Source organism: Phycomyces blakesleeanus (assembly GCF_001638985.1).
Source record: "Phycomyces blakesleeanus NRRL 1555(-) unplaced genomic scaffold PHYBLscaffold_7, whole genome shotgun sequence".
Lineage (NCBI taxonomy): Eukaryota > Fungi > Mucoromycota > Mucoromycetes > Mucorales > Phycomycetaceae > Phycomyces > Phycomyces blakesleeanus.
In genome coordinates this window covers 1,408,379-1,435,455 of record NW_017265140.1, presented here as the reverse complement: position 1 = coordinate 1,435,455, position 27,077 = coordinate 1,408,379, and the positions used below count along the sequence as shown (strand labels likewise).

The 27,077-nt window shown below is 35.1% G+C and overlaps 9 protein-coding genes across 9 annotated transcripts; 5 read left to right on the top strand and 4 right to left on the bottom strand.

Annotated features, from left to right (window-relative positions):
• Positions 1-98: 98 nt before the first annotated feature.
• On the top strand, positions 99-377 carry PHYBLDRAFT_143865 (hypothetical protein; the record flags this gene model as incomplete). The annotated part of the gene is made up of 2 exons (XM_018431088.1): positions 99-220; positions 296-377. The coding sequence occupies 2 exons, from the start codon at positions 99-101 to the stop codon at positions 375-377; spliced, it is 204 nt and encodes a 67-aa protein (XP_018293664.1).
• A 4,023-nt stretch (positions 378-4,400) lies between these two features.
• On the top strand, positions 4,401-5,485 carry PHYBLDRAFT_177326 (hypothetical protein). The gene is made up of 3 exons (XM_018437875.1): positions 4,401-4,423; positions 4,740-4,759; positions 4,822-5,485. Exons 2-3 carry the CDS (start codon positions 4,754-4,756, stop codon positions 5,380-5,382), a joined length of 567 nt encoding a protein of 188 aa, XP_018293663.1. The 5' UTR covers positions 4,401-4,423; positions 4,740-4,753; the 3' UTR covers positions 5,383-5,485.
• Positions 5,486-7,112: 1,627 nt separating this feature from the next.
• Positions 7,113-8,067, top strand: PHYBLDRAFT_100404 (hypothetical protein; the record flags this gene model as incomplete). Its single annotated transcript, XM_018427585.1, has 2 exons — positions 7,113-7,394; positions 7,453-8,067. Coding segments are annotated over 2 exons (897 nt in total), but the record flags the coding sequence as incomplete, so codon positions are not given.
• Positions 8,068-8,296: 229 nt separating this feature from the next.
• On the bottom strand, positions 8,297-10,172 carry PHYBLDRAFT_186451 (hypothetical protein; the record flags this gene model as incomplete). Its single annotated transcript, XM_018439247.1, has 5 exons — positions 8,297-8,543; positions 8,747-8,781; positions 9,159-9,240; positions 9,737-9,873; positions 10,141-10,172. The coding sequence occupies 5 exons, from the start codon at positions 10,170-10,172 to the stop codon at positions 8,506-8,508; spliced, it is 324 nt and encodes a 107-aa protein (XP_018293661.1). The 3' UTR covers positions 8,297-8,505.
• A 974-nt stretch (positions 10,173-11,146) lies between these two features.
• PHYBLDRAFT_132744 (hypothetical protein) lies at positions 11,147-14,719 on the bottom strand. Its single transcript, XM_018429517.1, has 12 exons — positions 14,440-14,719; positions 14,215-14,337; positions 14,140-14,186; positions 13,847-14,106; positions 13,390-13,712; positions 13,151-13,308; positions 12,727-13,054; positions 12,437-12,597; positions 12,194-12,370; positions 12,002-12,118; positions 11,753-11,894; positions 11,147-11,627 (listed from the first exon to the last, which is right to left on the bottom strand). Exons 1-12 carry the CDS (start codon positions 14,705-14,707, stop codon positions 11,215-11,217), a joined length of 2,517 nt encoding a protein of 838 aa, XP_018293660.1. The 5' UTR covers positions 14,708-14,719; the 3' UTR covers positions 11,147-11,214.
• A 1,564-nt stretch (positions 14,720-16,283) lies between these two features.
• Positions 16,284-19,234, top strand: PHYBLDRAFT_180848 (hypothetical protein; the record flags this gene model as incomplete). Its single annotated transcript, XM_018438369.1, has 6 exons — positions 16,284-16,413; positions 16,619-16,827; positions 16,938-17,016; positions 17,136-17,271; positions 17,435-17,939; positions 18,634-19,234. 6 exons carry the CDS (start codon positions 16,284-16,286, stop codon positions 18,889-18,891), a joined length of 1,317 nt encoding a protein of 438 aa, XP_018293659.1. The 3' UTR covers positions 18,892-19,234.
• A 222-nt stretch (positions 19,235-19,456) lies between these two features.
• Positions 19,457-20,892, bottom strand: PHYBLDRAFT_143860 (hypothetical protein; the record flags this gene model as incomplete). The annotated part of the gene is made up of 3 exons (XM_018431087.1): positions 19,457-19,608; positions 19,860-20,361; positions 20,461-20,892. 3 exons carry the CDS (start codon positions 20,890-20,892, stop codon positions 19,457-19,459), a joined length of 1,086 nt encoding a protein of 361 aa, XP_018293658.1.
• Positions 20,893-21,791: 899 nt separating this feature from the next.
• PHYBLDRAFT_89857 (hypothetical protein) lies at positions 21,792-23,323 on the bottom strand (the record flags this gene model as incomplete). The annotated part of the gene is made up of 6 exons (XM_018443737.1): positions 21,792-22,067; positions 22,133-22,288; positions 22,489-22,543; positions 22,840-22,913; positions 23,009-23,167; positions 23,243-23,323. Coding segments are annotated over 6 exons (801 nt in total), but the record flags the coding sequence as incomplete, so codon positions are not given.
• A 2,005-nt stretch (positions 23,324-25,328) lies between these two features.
• PHYBLDRAFT_158435 (hypothetical protein) lies at positions 25,329-26,240 on the top strand. Its single transcript, XM_018433787.1, has 2 exons — positions 25,329-25,692; positions 25,833-26,240. The coding sequence occupies exon 2, from the start codon at positions 25,860-25,862 to the stop codon at positions 26,040-26,042; it is 183 nt and encodes a 60-aa protein (XP_018293656.1). The 5' UTR covers positions 25,329-25,692; positions 25,833-25,859; the 3' UTR covers positions 26,043-26,240.
• Positions 26,241-27,077: the final 837 nt, after the last annotated feature.

The window sequence follows — 27,077 nt, the reverse complement described above, 5'->3', positions numbered from 1 at the left end:
GGGTTGGTTTTATATAGGCCCGTTGCATTTTTTGTGACGTTTGGCTGGTTGGATAGCCTACTCCATGAGCAAGGTGTATTCATAGCTAGTTTCGGCCAATGAGAGTAGCCGTTCATCTTATCTTGATCAATGCAGCGGGTGTTGGACATGTTGGGCCTGCGTCTGATTGGTGTGACTCATTCCGTATCTCCCATAATGGCCGCCTATATCCTAGTTTGTGGTGCATGTTTTTTTTTTTTTTTTTTAAATTTATTTATTACTTTAATCTCAATATACTTCTCCAATCCCCACATAGTATTTATTGTGTACATACTGGTCATAATTCTGATCCACAGGACCTCAGGAACCGTACCAAGATTACTGTGAATCGAACATAGGAAAATATATTATATCTATATTGAACCTTTTGTTTTTTTTGAATAGGCGACCCTGGCAAAATATATATATACATAAAATAAATTAATAACAATTATATTAATCGGCCAATAGACAATGTATATATTATTTTCCTTTATTTTATTTTATAATATGATATGATATGATATGATATTGTAATTGTATGTTATTATATACGTTTGCAAAGGCAAAGACTTAATAAAGGTGTTTGGTACGACTAGATCTTCAAAACGTCTTAATCGCACCAAGCCGAAAGAACTATAAAGGCTATTAAATTTTACGATTAGAGAATTCCGGATAGAGTTTATATTTCTTGTTTCTTTTGATCATTTGAACTCATAATAAATACAATAAGAATAAGAATAAGAAGAATTACTGCTACTAAGTACTACTGCCAGGTACTGCTATTAAAATGGGCACTGCTGCAATTACAATAATTATTATAGTAATAAGCTTTTATTATTATTATTATTTCACATACTCAAAAATCACTAATTGCTGATTCCATAATACATTAAATCATTGTTGTGTGCGATGAAATTGGCCAATGAGATGCCATGGATATAGATCATCTCCTTTTTTTTAAAAAAAAAATGACAGAAAAAAAGCACAAAGCACAAAGCACAAAAAAAGGAACTGTATTTGAGGCTATGATTTTGGGTGTATTTGATTATTGACTTTATATACCTTAGCCAAGTACAAGTTCAAGTAGTTTCCTGTTATTATTATTTTTCTCTAGAGGACTGATATTATTAATAATAGCAGTAGTAATTATAATATCAAAAGTAATAGTGATAGAGAGATACTTGTTTATAATTCTCATCCTATTTTATTCTTTATCCTATATTTTTATTTTTCTTAGGAATCACAATAGAAATATAACCATATATGAATATCTATTTTGCTTTCAAATAAAAATCAAAGTCAAGTCGACCTTTTTCTGATAGATAACTATAATGCCCCTTCTTGCATTTTATTTTATATTGCATTATATCTATATGCAGAAATGTCTATTGCTGAATAGTATATGATATAGTATATGATATAGTATATATATATATATATATAAGGTTGAAGTCAAAATGAAGTAGAGTCGAAACCACATACAATTTGTATTTTATATATATATCTATAGATAATAGACTTAGATTGTAAAGTAAAGTAGGTTTGATAACAGAAGAAACGGGTACGGCAGGATCCAAGCTAGGCGGGAAAACAAAGGATCGGAAAGCATCGCGTTGGGGCTTACAAGCTAGGTCAAATCATTACCAAAGTATTCCAGCCACATACCAATCTAGACCGGATATTTCTTGGAGATGGGTATAGAAATAAGGAGTACCTTGTTGATGCTCTTTTTCTTTTAATGGCACATATTGCACGTTCCCACATGTCATAACTGCCACATACACAAACTGGTACCATTTGTAGATTGTTGTATGGTAGAAATAAAATAAAATAAAAAAGGAATATAACAAAAAGAGGTATTCTGGTGTAGATCATGAAGCCAAACATTACATGTAAATATATATATATCAAAACAGGAGGACAGAAAGAAGCACCATATAGGATAGCAAGAAAAATCCATATACATATAATTTTATCTTTTATATCAGTCAACCAACAACAACAACAAGAAGAAGGGATATGGGTAAATTCGTAGAAAAGACAAATACAGTTTTGTAAAAGTGAATCATTAAGAGTATTGGTGGGACCATGGAACTAGTTTTGTGTCAGTTTGCTGGCGATAAAGATGTAATACTGTGAGGGTATTTTTATTTTTATTTCTTGGCTTTGACATTTACGGAGTCATACACACACACACAAAGAGAGAGAGAATGAAAAGTCCAGGAGAATATTCAAGACATAATGTAGAGAGTTGTAGACTAGAAATTACAAGACTTTTGTAGATAAAATTTTAGTAGCATGTATGATTGTGGATCAAAGAATATGACTAGAAATCTTTGAAAGAATGATAATAAAACAAAGGGGTAAATGTTTACTCTGGTGGCAAAACTGCCAATATAATTAGATGTTGGGTGCGTTTAGGTGTTTTTTCTTGATTTTTAGATGATATATATACTTTTTCTTATGCAAACAAGTATAAGCTATATATACGTATACATATATATATAAAAGAGTATTCGTTTCATTTAAAGGTTATATATATAAAGAAATTCTTGACTGTCGTTTATTGGTTTCAATTAATGGTACATTAATTACAGGTACTATGTCTCCAGATAAAATAAAAATTAGAAGTGAGAGAGAAAAGGGGATGGTGCCTGGATAAGTTGTATTTGTAGTAAAATTAAGCCCCTACAGACAGAGAAGAAATAAAGCCATCATATAAGAACGTATTTAGGATCAAAAGGTAAATATCTGGTCCACAGCCTTTCCGCACAATATTTTAGAGGGTTAAGAAGAAGATGGAGAAAGAATTGTGACTCAAAATCAGGGTCCTTGGATTGAGGTACAAAAGAACCAAGAGAAAAATCTATCCAAAATGAGAAGAAAGAGAAAAAGAAATAAAGAGGTGGCATGTGAGAATGATCACATACAAAAAAAAAAGAAAAAGACTGTGCTTGTCAAAAGTTTTTTTGTTTAGAAAGAGAAAGTGCACTGATGGGTATGAAGGTCCGAGATTATTATTATTTTTTCTTACAGCATCCAAATATCACGTTATTCCAAAACAAAAACAGGGGTGTCCAATAATGAACAGTGGAATGATGGAAATCGGAAAAAGCGCCGCACAATGACACGAAATTTATCAATGAAAAGAGAAAGAGAAAGAAAGGCATCTCATACAGCACATGCCAAAAAGTTGGGACAATGGTGTGATGATTGAGGAATAGTATACAGGAACAATGAATATTACAACTATTAATATCAGACAAAATACTGCATAGAATCTATGTGAATAATGAATCCCAAATATATATATCGTAAAGTTTTATGAGTGTTTGAGATAAAAAAAAAGGTATCGAGGTAAGTTTAGAGGGCATAGAGAGGGAGAAACACCTATGATTATTATTATTTTTACTTAGAAAAATGGGGAAAATATAATAATTCGATTTGATTTTATGAATACAAAAAAAAATTACAATGGATTAGGTACAAATTTTGATAATTTTGATAATTAATTATCAACTCGTAGTATTTTCTATTTTCTATGCTTTAATATCATTCTTATTTTTAATAGACAAGGCATACAGAAAATGGAATTCTATCAAATCCAAAGAGATTACTCATGTCAACGCACGTTTGTGAGGGGAAAGAAAAGCAAAAGCAAAAAAAAAGGGTAAATATAGAAAATCACACCAGCAAAATATATAAAAAAATATACGGACAAAAACGTGGAATAAGATATCAGCTCATTATTATCAGTCAGTTGTATTTATAAAGGACACTGCTCATGTTTAATTCATAAAGTCTAATGTACATTATATTTACATTTTACATATATTTACATATATTTACACTTATATAGTACCACACGTGGGTTTCTATTTAAACTTTCAATGAAAAAAGAACAAAAGAAACCTATAAGATTATTCATATTCATATTCATATTCAAATCTTTATTATTAATATTAATGTTAATATTAATTGTATTAATATATATATAAATATATATATATATATATATATATATACTCGTGAATGTCAAAAATGCCATGCATTATTTTACACCTTATTGTGTACCAAAATATTCTGCCTATTCGTTTTATTTTTGTAAATGTACATTTGCTATTTTGGCTATTTTGGCTGTGTTTACTGCGATTAAATCTGAAAAACTACATATTAACTTCCGATATGTTGTTTAAAACGCCTAACATATATACTGTAACACCGCAGCAAATGGTGTGTGTGTGTGTGTACACAAAGGTCAATTTGTGTGTGTGTGTGTGCTATTTGGTAGGTGAGGGAGATCGGTTGAGTGTGGGGTTCGGGGGAGTGGAAGAAGATGGTCAGGCACTAGACTAGCCGTTGTGTCAGCCTTTCTCTTTCCCCTCAAACACTTGTGCTTTCGGTAAGATTGGAATACGGATCAGATTATTACGAATGGACGATTTTGTGGATGGATGGATAGATGGATGGATGCATTACATAGATACCATAGATGCATTCAACATATTTTTTTTTCTTTCGACAATACAAGATGCACCAACAATAACCGAAACTTGTGAAATATATGAATTTTCACAGACTACAACATATTACAACACACTATACGCACAACAATATTATGTGCGAATAAATTCATTATTTTGTATTATTCTTATTAATTAATTAATTTTATATTATTTTTATATTTTATACATGTGAATGTATAATAATAACTATAGGGAGTCTATTTACCATGAAGGTACGAGAATTAGTATTATTTTTTTTTGAAGAAGAGAATGTCAATATTAATGCCTTTAATAGGATATCTACAAGGATGACGAACTCATGATCCCCGCTGGTGTCGAGGTCACTGTCAAGGCTCGCGATGTCACCGTCAAGGGTCCCCGTGGTGTGTTGAACAAGAACCTCCGTCACTTGAACATCGAGATCAAGTTCGAGGGTAAGGACAAGCTCAAGTTTGTTGTCCACCACGGTCTCCGTAAGCACGTTGCCTGCATTCGCACCGTCCGCTCTTTGATCAACAACATGATCACCGGTGTCACCAAGGGTTTCGAATACAAGATGCGCTATGTATACGCACATTTCCCCATCAACTGCATTATCAACAATGGCGGTAAGGATGTCGAAATCCGTAACTTCCTTGGCCAGAAGGTTGTTTTCCGTGTCCAGATGCGTGAGGGTGTCCACATCGAGGCTTCCAAGAACCAGAAGGATGAGTTGACTCTTACCGGTAACGATCTTGAGGCTGTTTCCCAGTCCGCTGCTGATATCCAGCAGTCTTGCTTGGTCAAGAACAAGGATATCCGTAAGTTCTTGGATGGTATCTACGTTTCCGAGCGCAACGTCCTTGAGGAGGCTTAAACGAAAAAAAAGACATATATATTATTATTATTTTAATCATTTGTTGTTCTTGTTGTTGGTGTTGTTGGTGTTGTTAATATAAATGTTACTGTTGTTAAAGATATTGTTGTTGTTATTATTTGGTGATGATAGTGATGATAGCGATAATGGCGGTGATAGTGCTAGTGGTGGTGGTGACGACGACAAGGATAATGAATGATGATGATAATGATAGCAAATGAAACATAAAAAAAAATTATTATGGCATACATGCTATGGAAGCTATACACAATACATATATGCACATAATATAAAAACATTTATTTATTTATTAATAGATAACTAATTATCAAATTGAGATATTTTATATAAATTTGTATATATAAAAAAAATCAAGATAAAGAACTATTTTAGTTGAGAGAATATACGTAAATTTGTATATAAATGGCAATTTTAGTGATCATTTATCATAGTTCTTGTTTCTTGAGCTTCTTTTAGACGTGCGTTAATGTACAAGTGCAGTATTGTACTGGTCGGAAAGTATAAGGTAAGTGAATGAATGAGTGAGTGATTTTTGTGGTTTATGTAATGAGGCACTTTTTTCTTTTTTGTTCTTTAAAATAAACAATGAGCGAATATACTCTCTTCTATACATATGTGACACTAAATGAGGCGTTTCTTTGTTTCTCTGTTTGAATCAGCGTTGTTTGTGCCATTGGGAGGTTGGGGGCCAAAACATATAAATGATATTAAAGATAGATGAGACCAAGCCACTCTTGCTTGAGGGATTTTCGGAAATTGGTTTCGCTTTTTTGATTTTCTTGGGATAATTTATATGTTTGTATATTAAAAATAAGTGTGAGTGTGAATGTGAGAGTGAATGGCTGAAAATGGGCGAGTGAGTAGTTTAATTACAATATCAAAAATAATATATACATTTGATTTGCAAACCAGCCATCATTTTTATTTTTATTTATATATTTATATATTTAAATTATTTAATTATTACAGAAAAAAAATAGAAATTAAAATAAATCTTTCAAGTTTAAATAAGCAACACTACACACATTTTTATTTATTTATTTATATAAAGTATATATTTAAAGATACAAATACAAATACCTCCAAAAAATATAAAATAAAATAAAAAGCCTCCCTCTTCTTTCTTCTTTCTTACTCTAATCTATTCTCCCTTCTTTCATATTGATTTTCTCTTTTACTGATACTACTACTCACCAGTAGTTATCAAATATTATATAATTATAATTATATATATAATTCTTGTTTAACATCCAATCAGTAATCGAAATCAACAACAAAATTTATTATACAAATCCAATTTGAATTAAATTCACCATATATATACATTTTATTTTATTATTTTTATTTTTATTGATGCTTTTGGATTTATAACCATGACTTCTTATCGATCTTCATCTGACACTTGGCTTCCAGACCAACAAACCACATCTCTTATAATTCCTCAAATCGCCAAAGAGGCTGCAATGCCACCAGTCCAGTATCCCTATCTAACCCGTGGCTCTCCTTCAAATTCATCAAATTCAACTGCCTCGAGTGTGGATACCCGTCTTAGTCCATGTCCTACCCTCGAAAAATACACCAACGCAAATAACAGCACTACAACCAATAATGTCCAACAATCGTCACGCAGTCTCAAGAGCTGGTTCTCTCGTCGACCAAAATCAAATCCTCCGTCCCCCCCTGCATCCATCAAATCAAGTCGTCCTATCACCGCAAGTCTCAAAGACTATGGAGAATGCTACCGTCGTCTTGGAGAAGGAACGACTGCGATAGTCATGGTAGTCCGCAAATTAGATTCAGACGGTCACAGCGAGAAGCTCTATGCGATCAAGCAGTTCAGAAACCGCAAAAAGGCAGAGAGCGAAAAAGAGTACATGAAGAAATTGACAGGTGAATTCTGCATCAGCTCCACATTTTCCCATCCAAATATCGTCCGCACTATTGATCTAGTCTTGGACGACCGCAAGAGATACTGCACCGTAATGGAATATGTAAGAATTATTTCATATGTAATTTTTTTTTCTAATTTTTTTTCTTTGCTATTAAAAGTGTCCTGGCGGCGATTTATTCACAAGTATCATGGCTGATCGCATGACTGAGGCCGAGAAAGGCTGCTGTTTCAAACAGCTTGTACAAGGGCTTGCTTACCTCCACCAGAACGGCGTTGCCCATCGCGACATCAAACCAGAAAACCTTTTGCTGACCATGGACGGCAAGATAAAGATCACTGACTTTGGAGTGTCGGATGTTTACCGATTCGCGTGGGAGAAAGACGGCCACAAGTCTCGAGGTGTGATTGGATCTGAGCCTTACATTGCTCCAGAGGCATTTACTGAAAAAGAATACTGGGGTGCTGCTGCAGATGTCTGGTCGGCAGGCATTGTTTTGTATTGCATCTACCTTGGAGGTATGGCCTGGCACAAGGCAAAGAAATCAGACTCGGCCTATGCAGTCTTTTCCCGTACCTATGCCACTCAACAATTCCAACTCTTCCAACGCTTGATTCCAGGCGCCCGGACACTTCTCTACCGTATCCTGGACCCAAATCCAGACACCCGCATCACAGCAGATGAAATCCTCCAAGACCCTTGGATCAAGTCTATCGACGTCTGCGATCAACACCACCCTCACAACCACACTGTCCATACTCGTCCAGTAGCCACCTTGCGCAAGACCATTCCACACAACTAAAGCTCACCCATTTAAAAAAAAAAGAAAAACAGAAAACAGACAGGTCTCACTACTTTGTCTATTCTGTTTACCTTTTTTTTTTCTTCTCGACTCCCAAAACCAATCAACCAATCAACCAGTCAACCAACTGATCGATCAATGAACCAATGAATCAATGAATCGAACAATGAATCGATGAATCCGCCCTCTATCTCTCTCGCTTCCCTTCTTATCCAACTCGCTTGTTCCAACCTTTCCGACTTCCAACATCCTCGCTCATTCTCTTCATCTCTTGTACATACGCTGAAAATAGCTACCTTATTCTTATTTTTATTTTTATTTTCTCCTTTCATTTTATTTTATTTTCTTTTTTACTATTGCACATTCATTCTCTCTTTCCTTCTTACTTTTTATACATACACCTCATAATTATTATGCTTTTAAGCTCTCATCAAACATAAACATTTTATCTACAAAATAAAAATAAGAATTATGTATATATACACACATTCAAATCTAAATCCAAAAACACCAGCACAAGCACCAGCACCAGCACAAGCACAGGCACAGGCACAAGCACAAACACAAGCACAGACAAGTCAGACAAATTTTGATACACACCACACAGACACGCTTAATACACATGTGCACACACTATTAGTCTTTTTATTACTTTTGTTAATTCTCTTATTTTTGCTGCTGCTATTACTATTACTCTTATTATTATTATTATTATTATTATTATTCTCATGTAACACTTGTTTGATGTCTGTGCGGCACAGAGAAAATATTGTATTTATATATTTCTTTTAAATAAAAATAAAAATAAAATCTTAATTTCAACAACCAACCAAAGACAAAATATAATAGTCATTCTTTATTATTACTGTTACTGTTACTGTGCGCCACACATACTACTACTACTACTACTACTACTACTACTACTATTTATTTATTTATTTATCTATTCAAATAAAATAAAATAAAACAAATATAAATATAAATATAAATATAAATATATCCCAAAACATATATTATAAATCGGTTCATTATAAAATGGCGGCATGAACATATCCAGATCTCACCTGATGTTGTGTTTAGGCGGACAATCACACAAAAGTGAAACGTCATCAATATTCATTCCTATTTTTGACCGAACAAACGGACCTAGAAGAATATAAGAACGTTTTTATATATATATATGTTTTTTTTTTCTTTGATTTATGTTATACAACAATCAGCCTTGTGTGGATTTTGGCGGATCCTAAAATATATTTAATCGGGAAACTAAAATTTTAAATGTCGGACATCGCTATATGTTTTTTTTTTTAAAAAAAAAAATACCACAACCAAAATGCATACAAAAAAATACATATCTATAATATATATATTTATGTATTTTTTATATATAAATAATTTCATTGTATTAATAAAAATGAACTACAGGCCTCTGTAAGGAAAAGAGTATATTTATATAAGACCCTTGCACTCCTAAAGATAATAAAAATAAAAGATACACAAAATACATGGATTTGACACATATTGGTGGAACATATATATATTTAATTGTAGCCATTACTAGCACGAGCCTGTCAAATTGGCCGCCAACGAAAGCAAAACTTTATAATTTGACACAACAATATTTTTATATAAAGATGGGCACCAGAATGCTGTTGAGAAAAGAGTGAGCTCTTGTCTTGTAGATTGCGGACGACTAAGCTTGTAGCCACAGGCCTATTATGCTCCATTCTTCTCCTGGTACAAAGTGTGTTGGTGCTTTTAAAACTTGGTGTGGACAAACTAAAAATTCAAGAAAAAAAAAAAAAGAAAAAAGTTCAAAAGATTAGTTCCAGTACATATTAAATAAAATTATGCTTATAATGCCGTGCCTGTAATTAAGTGAAAATCTTTTTATTGCCAGGTTTTCTAGGCCTTGAACCCTATAGAACACCATTTCCCCAAAAACAAAAAACAAAAATACTTTTTTCTTCTCAATCCTAATGGCAATGGAAGAAGTCTAGTCAATCAGAATCGTTTAAATTCTGGGAACTTTTAATCTGTCCGCACCAACTGTTAGCATGTCCGTAAGGTTTGCACATTTTTTAATTGGCTGCGACATTGTTTGATAGATTCACTGTATAAACTAAAATTAAAATTAATTTTTTTTTTAAAAAAAAAAGCACCTTGAATAAAAGTCGAAAAAGAAATCACATATGTACTTACATCTTGTACAGGTGGGTTATAGATGGAACTTCATCTATATCACACGAGGAACTAAAAAGGCCTCCCTGAAGTAGATAGGAGTACTAATCTATAGGAGAAGAGGAGGGAGGCATGGTTATAATTATGGTTATGGTTATGGTAATCAACTGCCTTCAAATGCTTGCTTGATGTTCTTGCTCTTCTGTACATAGCCAAATGAGCAAACCTTAATGAAATAGAGCAGGAAACCATGCTTGTTGGAATAGGATCATTATTAAACGTTATTTATTTTTTTGCTTAAATATAAGTATATACGTGTTGTCCTATTAGAATCATAATGACCTGCATCAGTGGAAAGATACACTAGAACCAACTTTTTTTAAAATGGTTCAATTGGTCAAATGTCAAGATCAATGCAATGCAATGCAAGGAAATAAATGCTATATACACATATTAAATGTGGATTTATTTATTTTTTTTTTAAAAAAAAGGTATTACATTTTCTGAACTTTGATTTTATTGCAATAATAATAAAAGTTGAATTACGTGCCAACTTGGTCAAATTCTATTCTATCATGCGGATTTTTCAGCAAATTGATTCTGATGTTCAAAATAGTAAAAGATGTAATTGATATACGTAGAAGCCCAGAAACAGTCTCGTTAAAAAGAAGTAGAAGAAGAAGATTGAATAATTATGTCAACTTGAAGAAAGGATTGTGTAATATTAAACGAAAGCATTATTGATTTTTGTTCATCAATACATATTTTATTGTCCGCCTTTCATGATAATATCGCCGACAAAAGTATACAATTACCGACATTGTATTTTGCAGACCGCCTATTCCACAAGCCTGGCTGTAATATTATTTTTACTAATGTTTTTTATTTTATTTTATTTTGAATATATATGTGTGTGTGTAGTGGTAATTAATTTTTGTATCATCTACGGTCTTTGTTTTGTTTAAAGCAAAGGAACTGTACAACAGTACTCTTTCGACTAAATACCAATAGTTCTTTAACGTGATTGAGCTCTGATTGCAGATTACCAGAGTGTTGTTGCTGAGGGTTGTAAGCGTATTCTAGAGTCTGGTAGATCAAATGAAGGGTTTCTGACGCAGTTGGGGTGAGGTATTGAGACAAGGTCTGGTGCATAAATTCAATCTCCAGAGTAGCCTGGAGCATACCTCCCATTCCAAACCTCTCTACCTGGCGGAAACTCTCCAGACAATCATTGGCCATGTTCTCCAGTAGGAGTGACAGGGCTCGGTGAATAAGTTGGCGAGTAACGCTGCTAACCTGGGCATGCACCATTACAAGTGTCATCAACGCCTCATATACAAACGAGTGAACCTCTTTTTTTTTGTTGTTGCATTTTTGGCAAGTTAATTTAGTTGCCAAAAAAAAGATTAATCATTAAATAGATACATACATAAAAAGTGTACACACAGACGACAATTGAAATATAAAACTGACTTACCGGTTGGCTTGGAGATGCTATACCAATCGATACCACTCAACAGAATACCTTGTCTAATGATGTCTTTGATCAAGAGAGACTTTCGTTTAACGTAATCATTAAACAAGATTCTGTCCAGTTGATCAACCACATCAATCAAAGTCTATACAAATTACCATCAAATGATGACATTTGGTTAGTCTCTTATTTCTTACAAAAAATCAATCTCTCACTAGCAAACACACACACATATATATATTATATACGTACCTTGAGATCTTCCTCCATACTACATTTGTAGGCCATCTCAAACAATAAGACCAATTTACGCATCACAGTTGATCTCATAAATGATAGATTACTAACTGTCAACAAAATACGGATATCCTGTATATATCATTACATAAACCCAAGTAAATATCTATATATCTCTATGTTTTCTTCTTTTCTTTCTCAACTTACCATGGAATGTACATCGATCTTATCTCGTTTCTTGGCAAGCATCAATTCATCACGTTCATTTAATGGAACATAATCTGAAAAGGCTAGTTGGACAAGCCCATCCAAAAATGCATAAGTCGATTCCAAAAACGAAGACCGGATCTTTTCTACATAGTCACTTCCAATATCATGTCTTCCCTAAATGATATAAAATTAAAAAAAAAATCAGTAAAAATCACTCGAGTGTATTATGCGTCTTTGTACCTGTTGGATTGCGTCATCTGTAACAGCCATTAAACTAGCCATCTTGTATGCTGACCGTGCACAAAACTTGTGGTACTCGTAATACCGTTTCAAAAGACCCGTGCACTGAGGGCTTTCTGGATCAAGCACCCAGTCCTCTAGCATATAAAATGTTTTTGCGTCTAATTTTTTTTTAAGAAAAAAAATTGTGTGTGTGGGTGGGTGTGTGTGAATTATGTATGTTAATAGCAGTATTCTTCTTCTTTTAACGCAATGATAACAATACTGAAAATATAGAATATAAAATCTACCTCTTTCCCAGCACTTGCACAGCACATCCACAAACTTCCACCTTGCCTTTTCCATCAATTCCGTTAGACCCGAAAACGCATCTCCTGCCAAGTGAATCCCATGCATATCGTTGACGCAGTTTGCCAAATCAGCCACAATGCGCGTAAAATATTCAGCCACATGGATAGAATTGGCATTTGGGGGTAAAAACGACGGTAGGACGGTTTGCTCGCTGTCGTCGGCCATCCGCCGTACAGGCAATACACGCTCATCCAGTCCAAAATGGGTAGACAACAAGGAGGAATAGAGGTCAACAATATTGCGGGCCATCTTTCTACACTGGTCAACCTTTCCCAAGTCAACTCCCTGGCGACGGCGACGACCTCCACCTCCACCACCTTCGGCTAAATCGGACAGCATATCCGTATTACCAGCAGTGCCGACATTGCTGCTGTTACTGGTGTTACTGTTTCCAGTCTTTTTCACAAATTTTCCTTCGATGAATGCCTTGGACAGCCGCCAGAAATCAGGAAGACAGCGATGTAAAAGCGCCGAAAGCGACTGCACCATCTCAAGAATTGCACGCCAGGTACGGATATCAGCTTCTACAATGCCATTCACACCTGCATTATTATTGATGCCGCTGTTCCCAAGACCACTGCCGCCACCGCCTCCGCCGCCACCCCCGCCGCTGCTGGCGCTGATGCCGATGCTGCTGATGCCTCCGCTGCCTCCTCTGCCACCCATACCACTGCTGTTGCTGTTGATATTGCTGCCGTCATTCTTGGTGTTATTCGATGCAGCCGAAGAAAGCTGAGCAATGGCTTTTTTTAGTGACAGACTGCGCACAATGGAGGATTCCTCGGACTCCAGAGAGTGCATTGCGAGCTTAATCTTTTCTAACCCAGCTTCGTAAGTTTCCTTCATAAGGCCCACGATCCACAAGTATTGACTGTCGAGATAGAACCATGCCGGGTCCTTTGTGGTGTCCAGATCAAACAAGAAGCTATGCAAAGAACGAAAAATTAAAATTAAATTAAGTTAATACATAGCAAACCTCTTTTCTCTCTCTATATATATATATATCTATATTATATTTGATTCTTGTCATAACAACCAAGAAAAAACAAACAAACTTACTTTATAGTCTTTTCTTGTTCGTCCATACTTCTCCAAGGATCAGCCAACATCTTTAGTAAAACACTTTGTAATTCAACCACAATCTTGTTGACTTCTGCCCAGACCTTTTCAAACACTTTACGATGCAAATCGGTCATGCCAAACGTTTCGGTATTTGACATGGCACTGACAACTTCATCTCCAATATTTTCATTTCCATTCAGACTTTGATAAAGGTATTTTCCACGCTTGTAATCACGGATAGCCGTATCATATTTGCTCTATACACAAAATAAGAAATAAGCATAAAATACAAATATATATTTTTTTAAAAAAAAAGTAAAATAAAATAAAAGCTTGGCTTGCCTGTTTGATAGATTCCAGTAAACTACTAGGAAGATTAAAGAAAAACTTGTAACGCTGAAGAATTGTCAAGGTGCTTCGGACCTTGTCCACACGTTGTCTTCTCTCCACAATAGGGCCATAGATTTGTTCAGCTCTCGTATTGGCATCTTATGTGTATATATATATTTATATATATAAGAGAGAGAATTTAATCATAAAATTAATATATATATATATATATGTGTGTGTGTTTAAGGTGTTATACATACCTTCAAGTGCTGCTCTTAGAGCTCCGGTACCATAATCTTGATCCTCATTTAATTGCTTGGATTTCATTTCCTCATACACATGATCAATCGTGTTCTTTGCGCTCACAAATCGATCAAAGTTTGTATGGACCAAGGATTTGAGGGCTTCGGCACGTTGATCAACACCCTGACGCAGGTGTTCTTCACCTCGCACCAAATCATTGTATGAAGTGTTTTTGTGGACTTGCAATAAGAATTGCCGCGGTTGGAATGACTTGTTGCCGACCATAATGACAGATTCTATCAACCACACAGACAGACAAACAGAAATAAATAAATAAATAAATAAATAAATAAATCATTCTTGTCAATTGGACAAATGAAATATATTATATATTATATTATACATATGTAGAAAATCACTTACTCTCTTTGATTTGCGAGAGACCAAGGTTACGAGGTGGCTCACTAGAAAAGATAAATGATAATAACCATGACAACGAAAATAACGATTATTATAATATTTTTGATATATTTTTATTTTTATTTTTGTGAACAAAGTCTAGAGTTCTAATACTAATAGTAAATAAATTCATGTATATATGCATACAATGAGATGCTCATCCGAAAAAAAAAACATTAACAACAACTTGCCTCTCAAGTACAGAGCCATAGATTCCAAGTGGATCAGCATCATTCAAAGCCTGGCTGTCAACCTCTGCCTCAGAAGGAGCAACATGTGCCTCAGCAACATTTCCAGGTCTAGCAAACTGTTGAAATGTCGATTCTGCAGAGGGATCATCACCGGATATATCCATCCACACATCTGGTTCTAGAGTGTCCAGACCATAAAAGCGCATAATTGCTGCATCTTCCACATAGTCATGTATAACGTGAGTAGATGAGGTTTGCATTACTAGTGATGATGATATTTCTGAGATTCCCTTTTTTTTTTTAAAAAAAAAAAACCAAAATAAAATTATATATATAAATGGGAATAAACGATAAAGTATGGATGATTCTTTATATTTTTATATATATTTTATATATATACATATATATATTAATGATATGCTTTGGATGTAATTTTTGCTTTGTTTCTCGGCTCAGGTATAACATACACTTGTAAATATACACTATATATAAATGTATATATTTCAGGCACACAAGGCAGACACTATGTGTTAAGAATATAGAAAAGAAATAGAAAAAGGGAGTTCTGACGTGGAGTTCCAAAAAAGGAATATTCGAATGAGACAAAGGGCTATGTTTGTATAGCACTGGTGTTTAAAGCTTGAATCAGGCCCTTTGAACCTGATTTTTTTTCAGGTATATTATTTTGAACAGTCTACAAGGCATGTTTATCACTAGAAAATCTTACAAGATCTATTTTCTTTTTCTTAAAAAAAAAAAGAGAGGACAATTGAAGTACTAAACAGATAGTCTAACAAGACACACCCTTTGTTATCCAAAGGACCCAAAGACTTGCCATGATTTCATAAATATCAATAAAATAAAATAATAATTCACCACCATACTACAGTCACACACACACACACACAAAAGCAATACAAAAAGAGAAAGAGAAAGAGAAAGAGAAAGAGAAAGGAATGGAAATGGAAATGGAAATCAAGAAAGAGGAGAGAGAAAGGGAGAAAGGGAGAAAGTTGTAATGAAAACATTTTTGAACATTTTGAAACCTTTTTGCCTCTTTTTTCCCTCTTTGCATTATTATTTTGGTGTCTGGTTTTTGGCTATTGCTATTGCTATCAAAATAATAAGAGTGTTAACCGCATACACGCACACGCACACACACACACACACACACACACACACAAAAGGCAAAAGGTCCAAAAAATAAATAAATGTATAGCTTACTGAGGAAGCGTGGAACTGGAGCGGTTGATCCTCTTATTCTTAAGAGAGCAGAAACCACTCAAAAAGCACATAAGGTTGAACTTAGTCAGACCAAAGAGTTCAAAAGGGTACACCACGGTAAGCTTATTTATTTTTATTTTTATTTTTATTTTTATATATATTCAATATCTATTATAAAACAATATGTCTAAATATATATATTCTTATGAATCCTATTCAGGACCTATCAACTCTATCAAAACTGAGCATATTGAACGACGCTAGCAAGTGATTTAAATCCCTTTGGTAATTTAGATTTAGCCTAACACTCCTAAAAGTCTAGTTTCCGGTGGCGGTGATGGTCTATTGCACGTATACGATCTTCAACAAGAAGGAAGGCCTGCTCAGATTGAGCCAATTGCAAGTGTAGCAACCCAAGATCGTCATTCGTATGCTGTGAGCTCGGTCGGCTGGTTTCCGTTTGATACCGGGATACTGGTTAGCGCAAGTTTTGATGAGACGGTCCGGATCTGGGATACCAACCTTATGGAAGTAAGAATGACACAAATACACATACATACATATATACATATATATATATATATATATATTTATTTATATACTTATTACTGCTGTTTATTCCATAATCATAAATACGCAAGCCCGTTACTACATTTGATCTTGGCGCCAAAGTTTTCTGCCAAGCCATGTCACCAATTGCTTCTCATTGCCTAGTAGCAAGTAAGCCCGTTTGGTTAGTATATTTGCTCTTTAAAAAAACCTATCTTCAATTCACATTTCCCTTTTTTCTTTTATCTTTTTTGGTCTATGTATTGGTGTGTTTGTATATATTTCTTTAGCCGCAAGTGATAATCCACACATTCGACTTTGTGATATAAAGAGTGGGGCATCCGCTCACACTCTGATTGGTCACACTGGCTCGGTCTATTGCTGTGTCTGGTCTAATTATCAAGACCATGTTCTTTACACAGGAGGGTTAGTGTGCACCATAGAAACAGAGAAAAAAAATAAAAAAAAGAGAATGATACTCAGAACATAAAGAACGCGAGATAAAACAAAAAAAATTACATGATCAATTTTTCATTTTAATTTTTTTTTTACTCTTAATACCTTTGTTGATTTTTGTTTGATTCACTAGAGAAGACGGAACAATTCGTGTATGGGACATCAGAAAAGCTTCTGCTTGTCTCGGTTCCTTAGACAATGAGAATGCCGAGTTTACCAAGATCGAGACCAATCGGGCGCACCAGAAAGCCGTCAATGGCCTTGTGCTGACTTTGGATGGTTCTTCTCTTGTGTCGCTCGGACTAGACGAGAGGATCAAGCGCTGGAGCACGTACGACCATCGCCATTCTCGCACTCATTACGCTGGCTCGGGTGTTCGCAATCATGTCCGACACAATTGTGGACTGGCCGTGTCGGATACAGACGTCTGGCCACCCCTGGTTTATGTTCCTAACCAAGACCACATTGCTGTATTTGATGTCAATCGGGGTAATCGAGTCCAGAAACTGTGTGGAATGTATGGCCGGCCGACGTGCGTCGATGTAGAGGGGCTTGACGTGTATGCTGCCGGGGTAGAAGCAGAAATCTTGGTTTGGGGACCTTTACCACCATTCGATTCGGAGCCAGGAATAGAAGAGGTAATCAACGGTTTGTCCCAAAAAGGCAATTTCAAGATGAATGATTTCTATTTTTCTATTCTATTCTATTTTATATAATTATATACATATTCTCTCTCTCTCTTAAGGTGACGATGGATCAGTGGAGTGAATATTCTAGTGACTGATCAAGAAACAAGATAAATTATGCCAAAGGCTACACGAAGCTATTAAACTCTTTAAAGAACATTTTATTATTACATTAATTATATATATATATATATATATGTATATAAATAATTATTTATAAATAATATTTTGCCAGAATTTAACTATAAAAGACTTCATTTCTGTTACCAATTCGCTTTCTCTTTTTCTTCTTTATCTTCATTTCCTCGCTTTCTCTTCTTTTGCTCATTACAAGCATCTTCAATCGACTGGTTTCGCTTGACTATATATACATATATACATACATATACACATCCTTATTTGCTTCCAAGCTCTTCATTTACACCCCAAAAACCAACCAACCAACCAGTAAATCAAATTCAATTCAATTCAATTAAAGAAAAAATGGGTTGCTGCATGTCTCATCAAGAAGAAAGAGTAAGTAGCTTTTATATGTATATTAATTGGATCAAATATTAAAAGCTTCAATTGATATATATATATATATATAAGAATTACAAACAAACCAAAAACTTTATTCTGGATATTAACTTGTTTCCTATTTCAGACCACCGTTTATGAGGTCGTTCTTGATCGCCACGGTGTGGCACAGCGTGTACCAAAGGGTAAAGGCACCCACTTCATTCACGTCACCAAGCACAATGAAACCAAGATGGTAGAAAAGGCAGACTCTGGTAGTTTTCCTTGTCCTGAACCAACCTTCCAAGCGCCCATGAGATGGTCACAACGTATTCATCCGAAGCAGCCGGAACAAGCCGAATTAAACCCAACGTTGCACGAAAAGGAAGCTGTGTCCCCTCATTAGCCTCTCTGTCCTTTTTTGTCCATAGACCATGAACTCCAAACATGGCAATTATCCGTGATAACTTGCTTAACTAATTAGTGTGTCTGGTCCTTTTATTATACCTATATTTATTCTTTCATCCTTTTCGCTCTCTCTTTTTTTTTTTCTTGCAACTGGTTTGTAGCAGCATCTGGTCCTATATATACATATATATATATTCTCTATCTATCTATATTACGCTCCGTCAATTCATCTTAGAAATACACAAGTATCTAAAATATTATAAATAAATGAATAGTCTTGCACACTCTGTGAGCAAGTGCAAGATTTATTGTTACAAATAAAAGTCAAAATTATCATCATCAATCAGTCTTCTAATTTTCGGGAATACATTGGAATTGAGGGGTAATTAGGGTCTATTGGTTTTGGTTTAAGAAAATAGACACCGTGTGCTGACATTCCTATCATCATCAATAGAATACTTTACATAAAGATTAGCTAGCTAGCTAATTGGATTCTCACCAAAATAATAATAATATATAAAAGCTCCTTTTTAATCTTTCGCTTTCGCTTTCCTTTTTCTCTCTTACCTAGCCATTGTTCTCAAAGTAATGGTGTCACCGTACAGGAGTACCGAGAGTACAATGAGGACCCATTGTCTTGCCACGTTCACGACCCCAAGCATCATAGTCTGGGGCCGTCTATTCAGGGATAATTCGCAGTATGCGGACCCAAATACTAATATAATATAATATAATATATAAAAAAGAAAGGGAAAAGGGAAAAAAATATAACCCCCCCCCAAAGGGTACAGTTATTCAATCAATCAATCAATTATTCATTCAATAATCATTCATTCACCCAATTAATTACCCAATCTCTCAATCAGTTTGGTTACAATAATGTGATTATTGCTATTATTACTATAATTGCTATTCTATAGTGAAAATAATAATAATAATAATAAGATATATTTATATGCTGCTTACCAAGTACACCACCAATTGTCATTAATCCAAACGATTCCAGAACATGTACTATGCTATCAAAGTGGTAGGAGTGCTGAAAATGGACATAGGGGTTTTCAAACACAACACTCAAGACAAATAACAGCCCGGTCATGACTGGCCCAAGGCAACACATCTGCACAAGTGGGTGTTCCGATGGCCCGACCTCCAAAGACAACAAGTGGTCTATAGGAAGCGCCTTGACGATGCAAGACACCATGACTAACAGATACCCAACCACATCAAAGTTTGCCTCTCCAGCTACAGCCAATACTCCACTTGTACCTAGCACCAAAATCACCACCATTGTCTTCCAGCCAGACGGACTTGAAAAAAGAGGTCGATCGAATCCAAAGATATATCCAAACAGCAATGTCCATGCAGGTGTCGATGCCTTGACCAATGTATAAAACGACAGGCTGACCAAGACCAATGAAGCATTCGAACATCCGATCTCCAGTGCAGCAGCTACTCCGCATGGAATCTTAATTTTAATAAATAAAATTATTGGATTGTATGGATCAATTATCTTATATTCAAAAAAAAAAACAAAAAACAAAAAACAAAAACAAAGATTTCATACCATTTTGGATCGACGGTTTGAATTAATGGATGTGCTTAGGTTTGGATCACTGCCTAGACTTATCCATGCCCAGCTTATAAGGGTAGTAATGGCTGCCTGTACTGCACTGACCAACAATGGAAAGTTGAAATTATACTGGTCTTTACCCATCAGCTGTTTGTTGTACAACACAACTCCCACTACGCACACACACCAGGCGCCTACAAGCCCGTATGTTTCTTTTGGCCTAGCATGCTGAGTGATGTCGGCCTTGTTTAAGATCTCGATGGACACCTGAGTGGATTGATGGGGAAGCGGAAAGTGGGGTAATGAACCATGGCGAATGTGAGATTTTGGTTTCGAATGTACTTGGATTGATTGAGTACGTTTATGACGCCTGTCTGTATTGATCTTTGAAGTGCTGTCTGTATTTGTAGGTGGTGGTAAAGTCATTAATATGAATAGGTGTGTAATATATATATTATATATATATATATTATATATTTTATATCTAGACAGATAGATATTGATATAGATTGATATATATATATATATTTTATATAATATGTGAAAAATAAACAGGGTAAAAATAAATAAAATACACACAAACACACTTATACATGGACACACACACACAGGAACACACACTAATTACAAGCTTTTATTATATTATATTATATAATATTATATTATATATTATATTTTACTTGTAACGGTCTATCTTGAATAACTGCTCAAGCCAGTATAGACAAGCCATAAACATACATGCATGCATACATGCTAGATCAAAGTATTTACCTCCACTAACTAATTAAATCACCACAGCCCATCTTATGTGTGTACAACAGACACACATATAAAGGTACATAGATAACTGACACAGATACTTGTACACACGTATATTTGGAAGTAGAATGAAATACAGCTTGAGAAAGAAATAAGGAACAATGTATGTATAAATGTATGTATATACTTCTTTTTGTGCCTTTTTATTACTATTATTGATAATGGTTGGTGGTTATGGTGGTGATTTTGGTGTTGTTGTTGTTGGTGTTGTTGTTGGTGTTGATGTTGGTATTGCTATTGCTATTGCTATTGCTATTGCTATTGCTATTGTTATATATACATATACATATATATATAAATTTTTCTTTTTAATCTTCCATATCAAGTTCGAGTTCTTCTACTTCAAATGAATGGGTCTTGCCATGTTCATCTGCTAACCCGCTAACCAGCTCGTAAGGTTCTGAATCAGAATCAAGGTCTACTGTCTCAATTGTCTGATTACTGCTGCTACGCTTAGAATCAATAAAAGGAGTTTCCTCGATATCATCTCTTCGAATGCGTTTGTCAAGATATTCCCGAATAGCACTGAAATACCCAGGCTGCATGCAAGTGTCGTTGTGCATCCCTTGACTAAACTTGCAAAAGTCCTTTGAGGCGCGAGTCTCGCTCAAATCATGCAGAGCGACCATATGGCTAGGTGGAATCAGCTCATCCTTTTCACCAGCCAGAAACAACAACGGGGTTTTTACAATGTGCCGGATACTGGATTCCGATGGCCACTGTTGGTGGCAAAGAAAGGTAACATAGCGTAACATCGGCATCACGGAAGGGATCAACTTGGGCTATTAAAGTATTCATATATTAATATATATATATAATATAATTCACACTCAAATATTGTACATACCAAACTAAGAAAAGTATTCTCGATCATCAAACCCGAAAATGCATCTTCATTACGGGCTACAAGGTCAATAGCAACTGCACCACCAATCGATTGTCCATAGGCAACCAAGCGAGTGTGACGTAGAATAGGGTGGGACTTTACATAATCCAACAGTGTCTACAGACACAAACACAAAAACAATCATACCATACCATACCATACCATACAATACAATACAATGCCAGTAGGTAAGTTTTGTTTTGTTTTGTTTTGTTTTGTTTTGAGTTTTTGAGTTTTCGGGTTTTTTGTTGTTGTTTGTTGTTGCTATTATTTTGATTTTGGCTTTGTAATCACTCTTTGTATGTCTTGAATGTTACCTGAGAATCAATACGTAACCCTTTTTCATTAGGTTTTCCTTCACTATGTCCATAACTGAAAAAGAGAAAGAAAGAAAGTCAACAAATACATACACAATAAGACCATGAAACAAACCAAACAAACTCCCCCTTCCTTTGTACATGTACATGTACGCATACACACACACATACATACATATATATATATATACCAATATATGCTACCAGTACCATTATCATTACCAGCACAAGTACAAGTACAAGTACAAGTACAAGTACAAGTACAAGTACAAGTACAAGTACAAGTACAAGTATATATACCAACAGAAATGATAACAAAACAAAGAAAGATAAAAAGAAGAAAAAGCTTACCCTCTGTAAGAAAGCATAACTACATTACAACGATGTTTTTGATAAAGTACTTTAGCAATAGGTAGGCGATGGCCCTGAAAATAATAATAATAAAGATAATAAAGATGAGATTGCGATCGACCAAGTATTCAGATGATGAATGGATAGTTTTTTCTTTAAATGAAGTTACCATGTTGCCTGCATTGGCATGGAAATACAAGATTGTAGGTGCAGCCTTTGCTTCTTCTTCATTCTCGAGAATTATGATGTAGGTGTGGAGTTTAACGTTGTCTTTTGTAATCAGGGTCTCGTCAGTATATTTCATGTCAAAGTCAGATGGTTTTGCAACCTATGTATGTACATTTTTTTTTATTGTGAATAATTATTTGATATTTAGATCAATTGATATCTTGTCTGTGCTTACATCTGTACGAGATCCTTCAGGGAATGTTCTTGGGTAGATGAGTTCGCATTGGTATATGTAGAGCAGGACTGAGGCAGCTACACCTGCAAGGCCTGTGAAGGTAAGGAAGTAAGCCAGCCAATTAGGTAGGCCTAGTTTAAAGACCGGATCTGTCATGAAAGTGAAAGAGGACATTTTGCATGCTTGTGCGCATTTGGTCTAACAAAATATTCCAATTTATTTTTATAATTATATATGTGTATTATAATTTTTTAAATATCCGCCCAAATAGAAAAGAAAGACAGAGAGAGAGGTATAGAGAGAGGGAGAGGGAGAGGGAGAGAGGGGGAGAAAATTCGTATGTCTGTGAATGTTTTTTTTGGGGGTTTTTTTCCCCTTTCTTCCTTCAAAGTTTAATAATACTGACAGTCAGCTCACTCTTTTGATTACTATCACTAGTGAACCCCTCGAGTTTCTCATAGACCATCCACAACACACTCGATTCGTCGGCCTCGGGTCGGATCTGGACCTCGAGCGTACCCACATATTTGCCATAGGTGTTTTGCCAAAAGTGTACTCTATCAATAGCAATTACTCTAGGATCCTGACGAATCTACAAATATACATACATATATATATATATAAAGAAAAGGTAGATCAATTGGGTGATTAATAAAAGAAAGTCAGTTTGGGAAATCAAGATTTGTGCCTTGATATGTTTACCTCTGCAAGTCTATTATCTACACCTTGGCGTACTCCATCGGGTGTCATTTGGAGCAGCACTTTTGCAAGTGCTACAGCGGTGGGGTAACCAAGGTAGAGCATCACACCCGACTCTGCAAGTGCCAATATCTTATCCATCGACGGTGTCACCAGTCCAAGCACAGAAAACAACAAGACTGTAATTCCACTTGCCACAATTGACAAGGAGTACACATTGTTGATAAGTGCATGTACCGGACTGTCCCGTCCACGGTTAATTACATTGTAAGAAAACCCATGGACCGTAGGAGGAGCTCTTCTCAAGACTATTCAACACATTTGAGTACACACAAACACACATAGATACATACAGTCTAGATATTCTGGAGATAATGATTTAAACTTACATCGTACAAAGTTATCGTGGTTTCTTAACCCAACACTTGATACAAATGTAGCCATTAAGCCAAGACAAACCAATGTAAACAGTCCAAAGCTTATGCGATGATGACTAGCACTACTCCCACAGAAACAGCAAACAAGCAAACAAACAACAAAATGAGTAAATATAGAATATACAATAAATAATCTTACGTTTGAGAGCCATGACCACCATCGTGCGAACCTTCCAATAAAAAGTGCTCCAATGCTTCTTTGGTGTTATACATGGTTACAAACAGCAAATAAATGATGGTACCCATTGCAAAGACAATCTCTTGACGACGTGCGCTGTATAACAACACCCACACATTTAATAATAAATTAAATGAAATGAAATGAATATCGCGTGGTTAATACAAGCGAGATAATTAAAAATAAATAAGGTTTGCTTACCCAAACGGACGTTTGGTGGTTGAAACGCTGTAGGCAGGGTTGGTGTGAATAATTGAAGACACAAAAGAGTTCAGCACTCCAAGAGCGTCAAACATTAACAGGTAAGAGAACCCGACCACGGCTATTAGGAAAGTTATTCGGATATAGATCAAATTGGTTAGTGAAAAATATAAACAAATGAAAAGATCATGCAAGAAACCATCATTAAAGAATAAAGAAAAAATATCATCCAAGCTTACAAGGTTGGATGATAAAGTTACCCAATATACACTCAAACTCACACACACACACACACGCACGCATATACATACATGTATATATATGTCTGTTTGTGTGTGTGTAAATGAATTAAAGAGTAAGTTTCATATGTATGATATATTTTCTTTAATAGAAATATATACTTTCCTCCTCATTTTCTCTCTCTCTCTGTCTCTATCTTTTACCCCAAAAACTAATACTAATTCATTCATATTCATTCAACAATGTAACTTACCCAGGCTTTCTTGACCAGTACCAGAAGACCACACCCACATTCCAAGAACAATATAGATAACAAACCATGTAAATAATGTCTTTTGAGCTGGTGCAAGAGTAGAGAATATCTCTGACCATGAAGGCAATGGAGGAGTAAATACTGTAGGAAACACATGATGGTTATGTCCATGGTGATCATGCCCATGATCATGTCCATGATGATCATGATCGTGGTGGTCATGATGATCGTGTACATGATGGTCGTGAGATGTATGAGTAGGGGCATAGAGACCGCCCTGAATTTGAGGGGTGTATGCCACACCATGATCATGTCCATGATGGTCATGGTCATGATGATCATGCGAACCGTGAAAAACAGGTTGATGAGGAAGAGGAGTGTATAGTGTATTTTGTGCTGGTATATACTGTCCATACTGAGCTGAGGTATCTACAGGTCCATGCTACACACGCACATATGAATGCTTTAGACATATTGATGCAATATATGTATATGTCTGTCTGTCTGTCTGTCTGTCTGTCTGTCTGCCCTTTTCTTTTCCTTCTATTTTATTTTTTTAAAATAATCGAGATAATTGCTTACATTGTGAATGACCTGTGGTTCTTTATCATGGCCTTTACAGGGAACACCTCCATGACTATGGTCATGGTCATGATGGTCATGATGGTCATGATGGTCATGGTCATGATGGTCATGGTCGTGGTCATGATGGTCGTGGTCGTGATCATGGTTATGGTCTTGATGATGTTGGTCAACAAGATGATTCTCCACGTGAGCTGGTTTGGTGTGTAGTGGTGTTGATGTTTGGATGACAATCCCTTTGTTCAGACTACGAGAGCTCGAGATGGCTTCGGGATTGACAGGTGCTGGCTGAGGGGATGTCGGTGGAATTGGCCTTTTATTAAATCTTCTAGTAGATTGCATCTTTTCTTTTTATTTATTTCTCGGGTTTGTTTTGTGAATGGAACCAATAAAAAGAGAAGTTCAAGGAATCTAAACACGTACACGCGCACAAAACACACACTTCCACACACAAGAAAAAGGAACAGGTGTGATAAGGAAAAGAAGAAAAGAAGAAGAAGAAAAAGATAAGGAAATTATCTATATATAAATAAAAGGGGTTAAAAAAATATACTAGACAAATTTTAACATCCTAAAAAAATAAAAAAAAAGTAGATTGCTTAAACTTATTTCGTATTAAGCTATAGACGCACGTATATGTACAATGTACGTGTATAGTTGGTACGCGATGCCGTGCTGTACTGTGTGTGTGTGTGTGTGTGCATGTAATTGGACATTTGATTTATTTACACGTCTTGGGAAGTGTGTTTTAAGCTTTTAGATTAAATGACAGAACTAGTACTAATTTTGTAGTTACAACTCATATTTTCTGTTACAATGGTTTATTTATAAATGTTAAAAAGACAAGAATACACATAGATAAAATGGGATTTTTGATCTGATCATCTTTTCACCACATAAATCTTACATGCCAATTATTCAAATACATACATAAATATATATATATATATATAGGTCTGTATATATCTTTATTTACTGAGAAACAACTAGTATGTACTTTATTTAACCTCATATTACAACGTGTTAGAAATTATTCAAAAGGATTGGGCCTTTTATATAAAAATAACTAAATACGTTTTGTATTGTGGACTCAGAAAGTAGTACGAAAAAATTCAAACTGTGAAATCCAATTGGATTTGTACTTTTATCTTTATCTACTATAAAATATACTTCTTTAATGGATCTATAATTCAAGAGTAAAAGTACATGAAGCCTTGTACAGTAAATTTGAATCTATGCTTGTAA

Excerpts from the sequence above, each read along its gene's own strand:
- PHYBLDRAFT_132744 (XM_018429517.1), bottom strand. The coding sequence starts at position 14,707 with ATGGTCGGCAACAAGTCATTCCAACCGCGGCAATTCTTATTGCAAGTC. Across the intron at positions 13,309-13,389 it reads CAGCGCCAGCAGCGGCGGGG|CTGATATCCGTACCTGGCGT; the intron begins GTGGCGGCGGAG and ends GCATTGTAGAAG. Across the intron at positions 11,895-12,001 it reads GTATGGAGGAAGATCTCAAG|ACTTTGATTGATGTGGTTGA; the intron begins GTACGTATATAA and ends TAATTTGTATAG.
- PHYBLDRAFT_158435 (XM_018433787.1), top strand. The coding sequence starts at position 25,860 with ATGGCCTTTACAGGGAACACCTCCATGACTATGGTCATGGTCATGATG.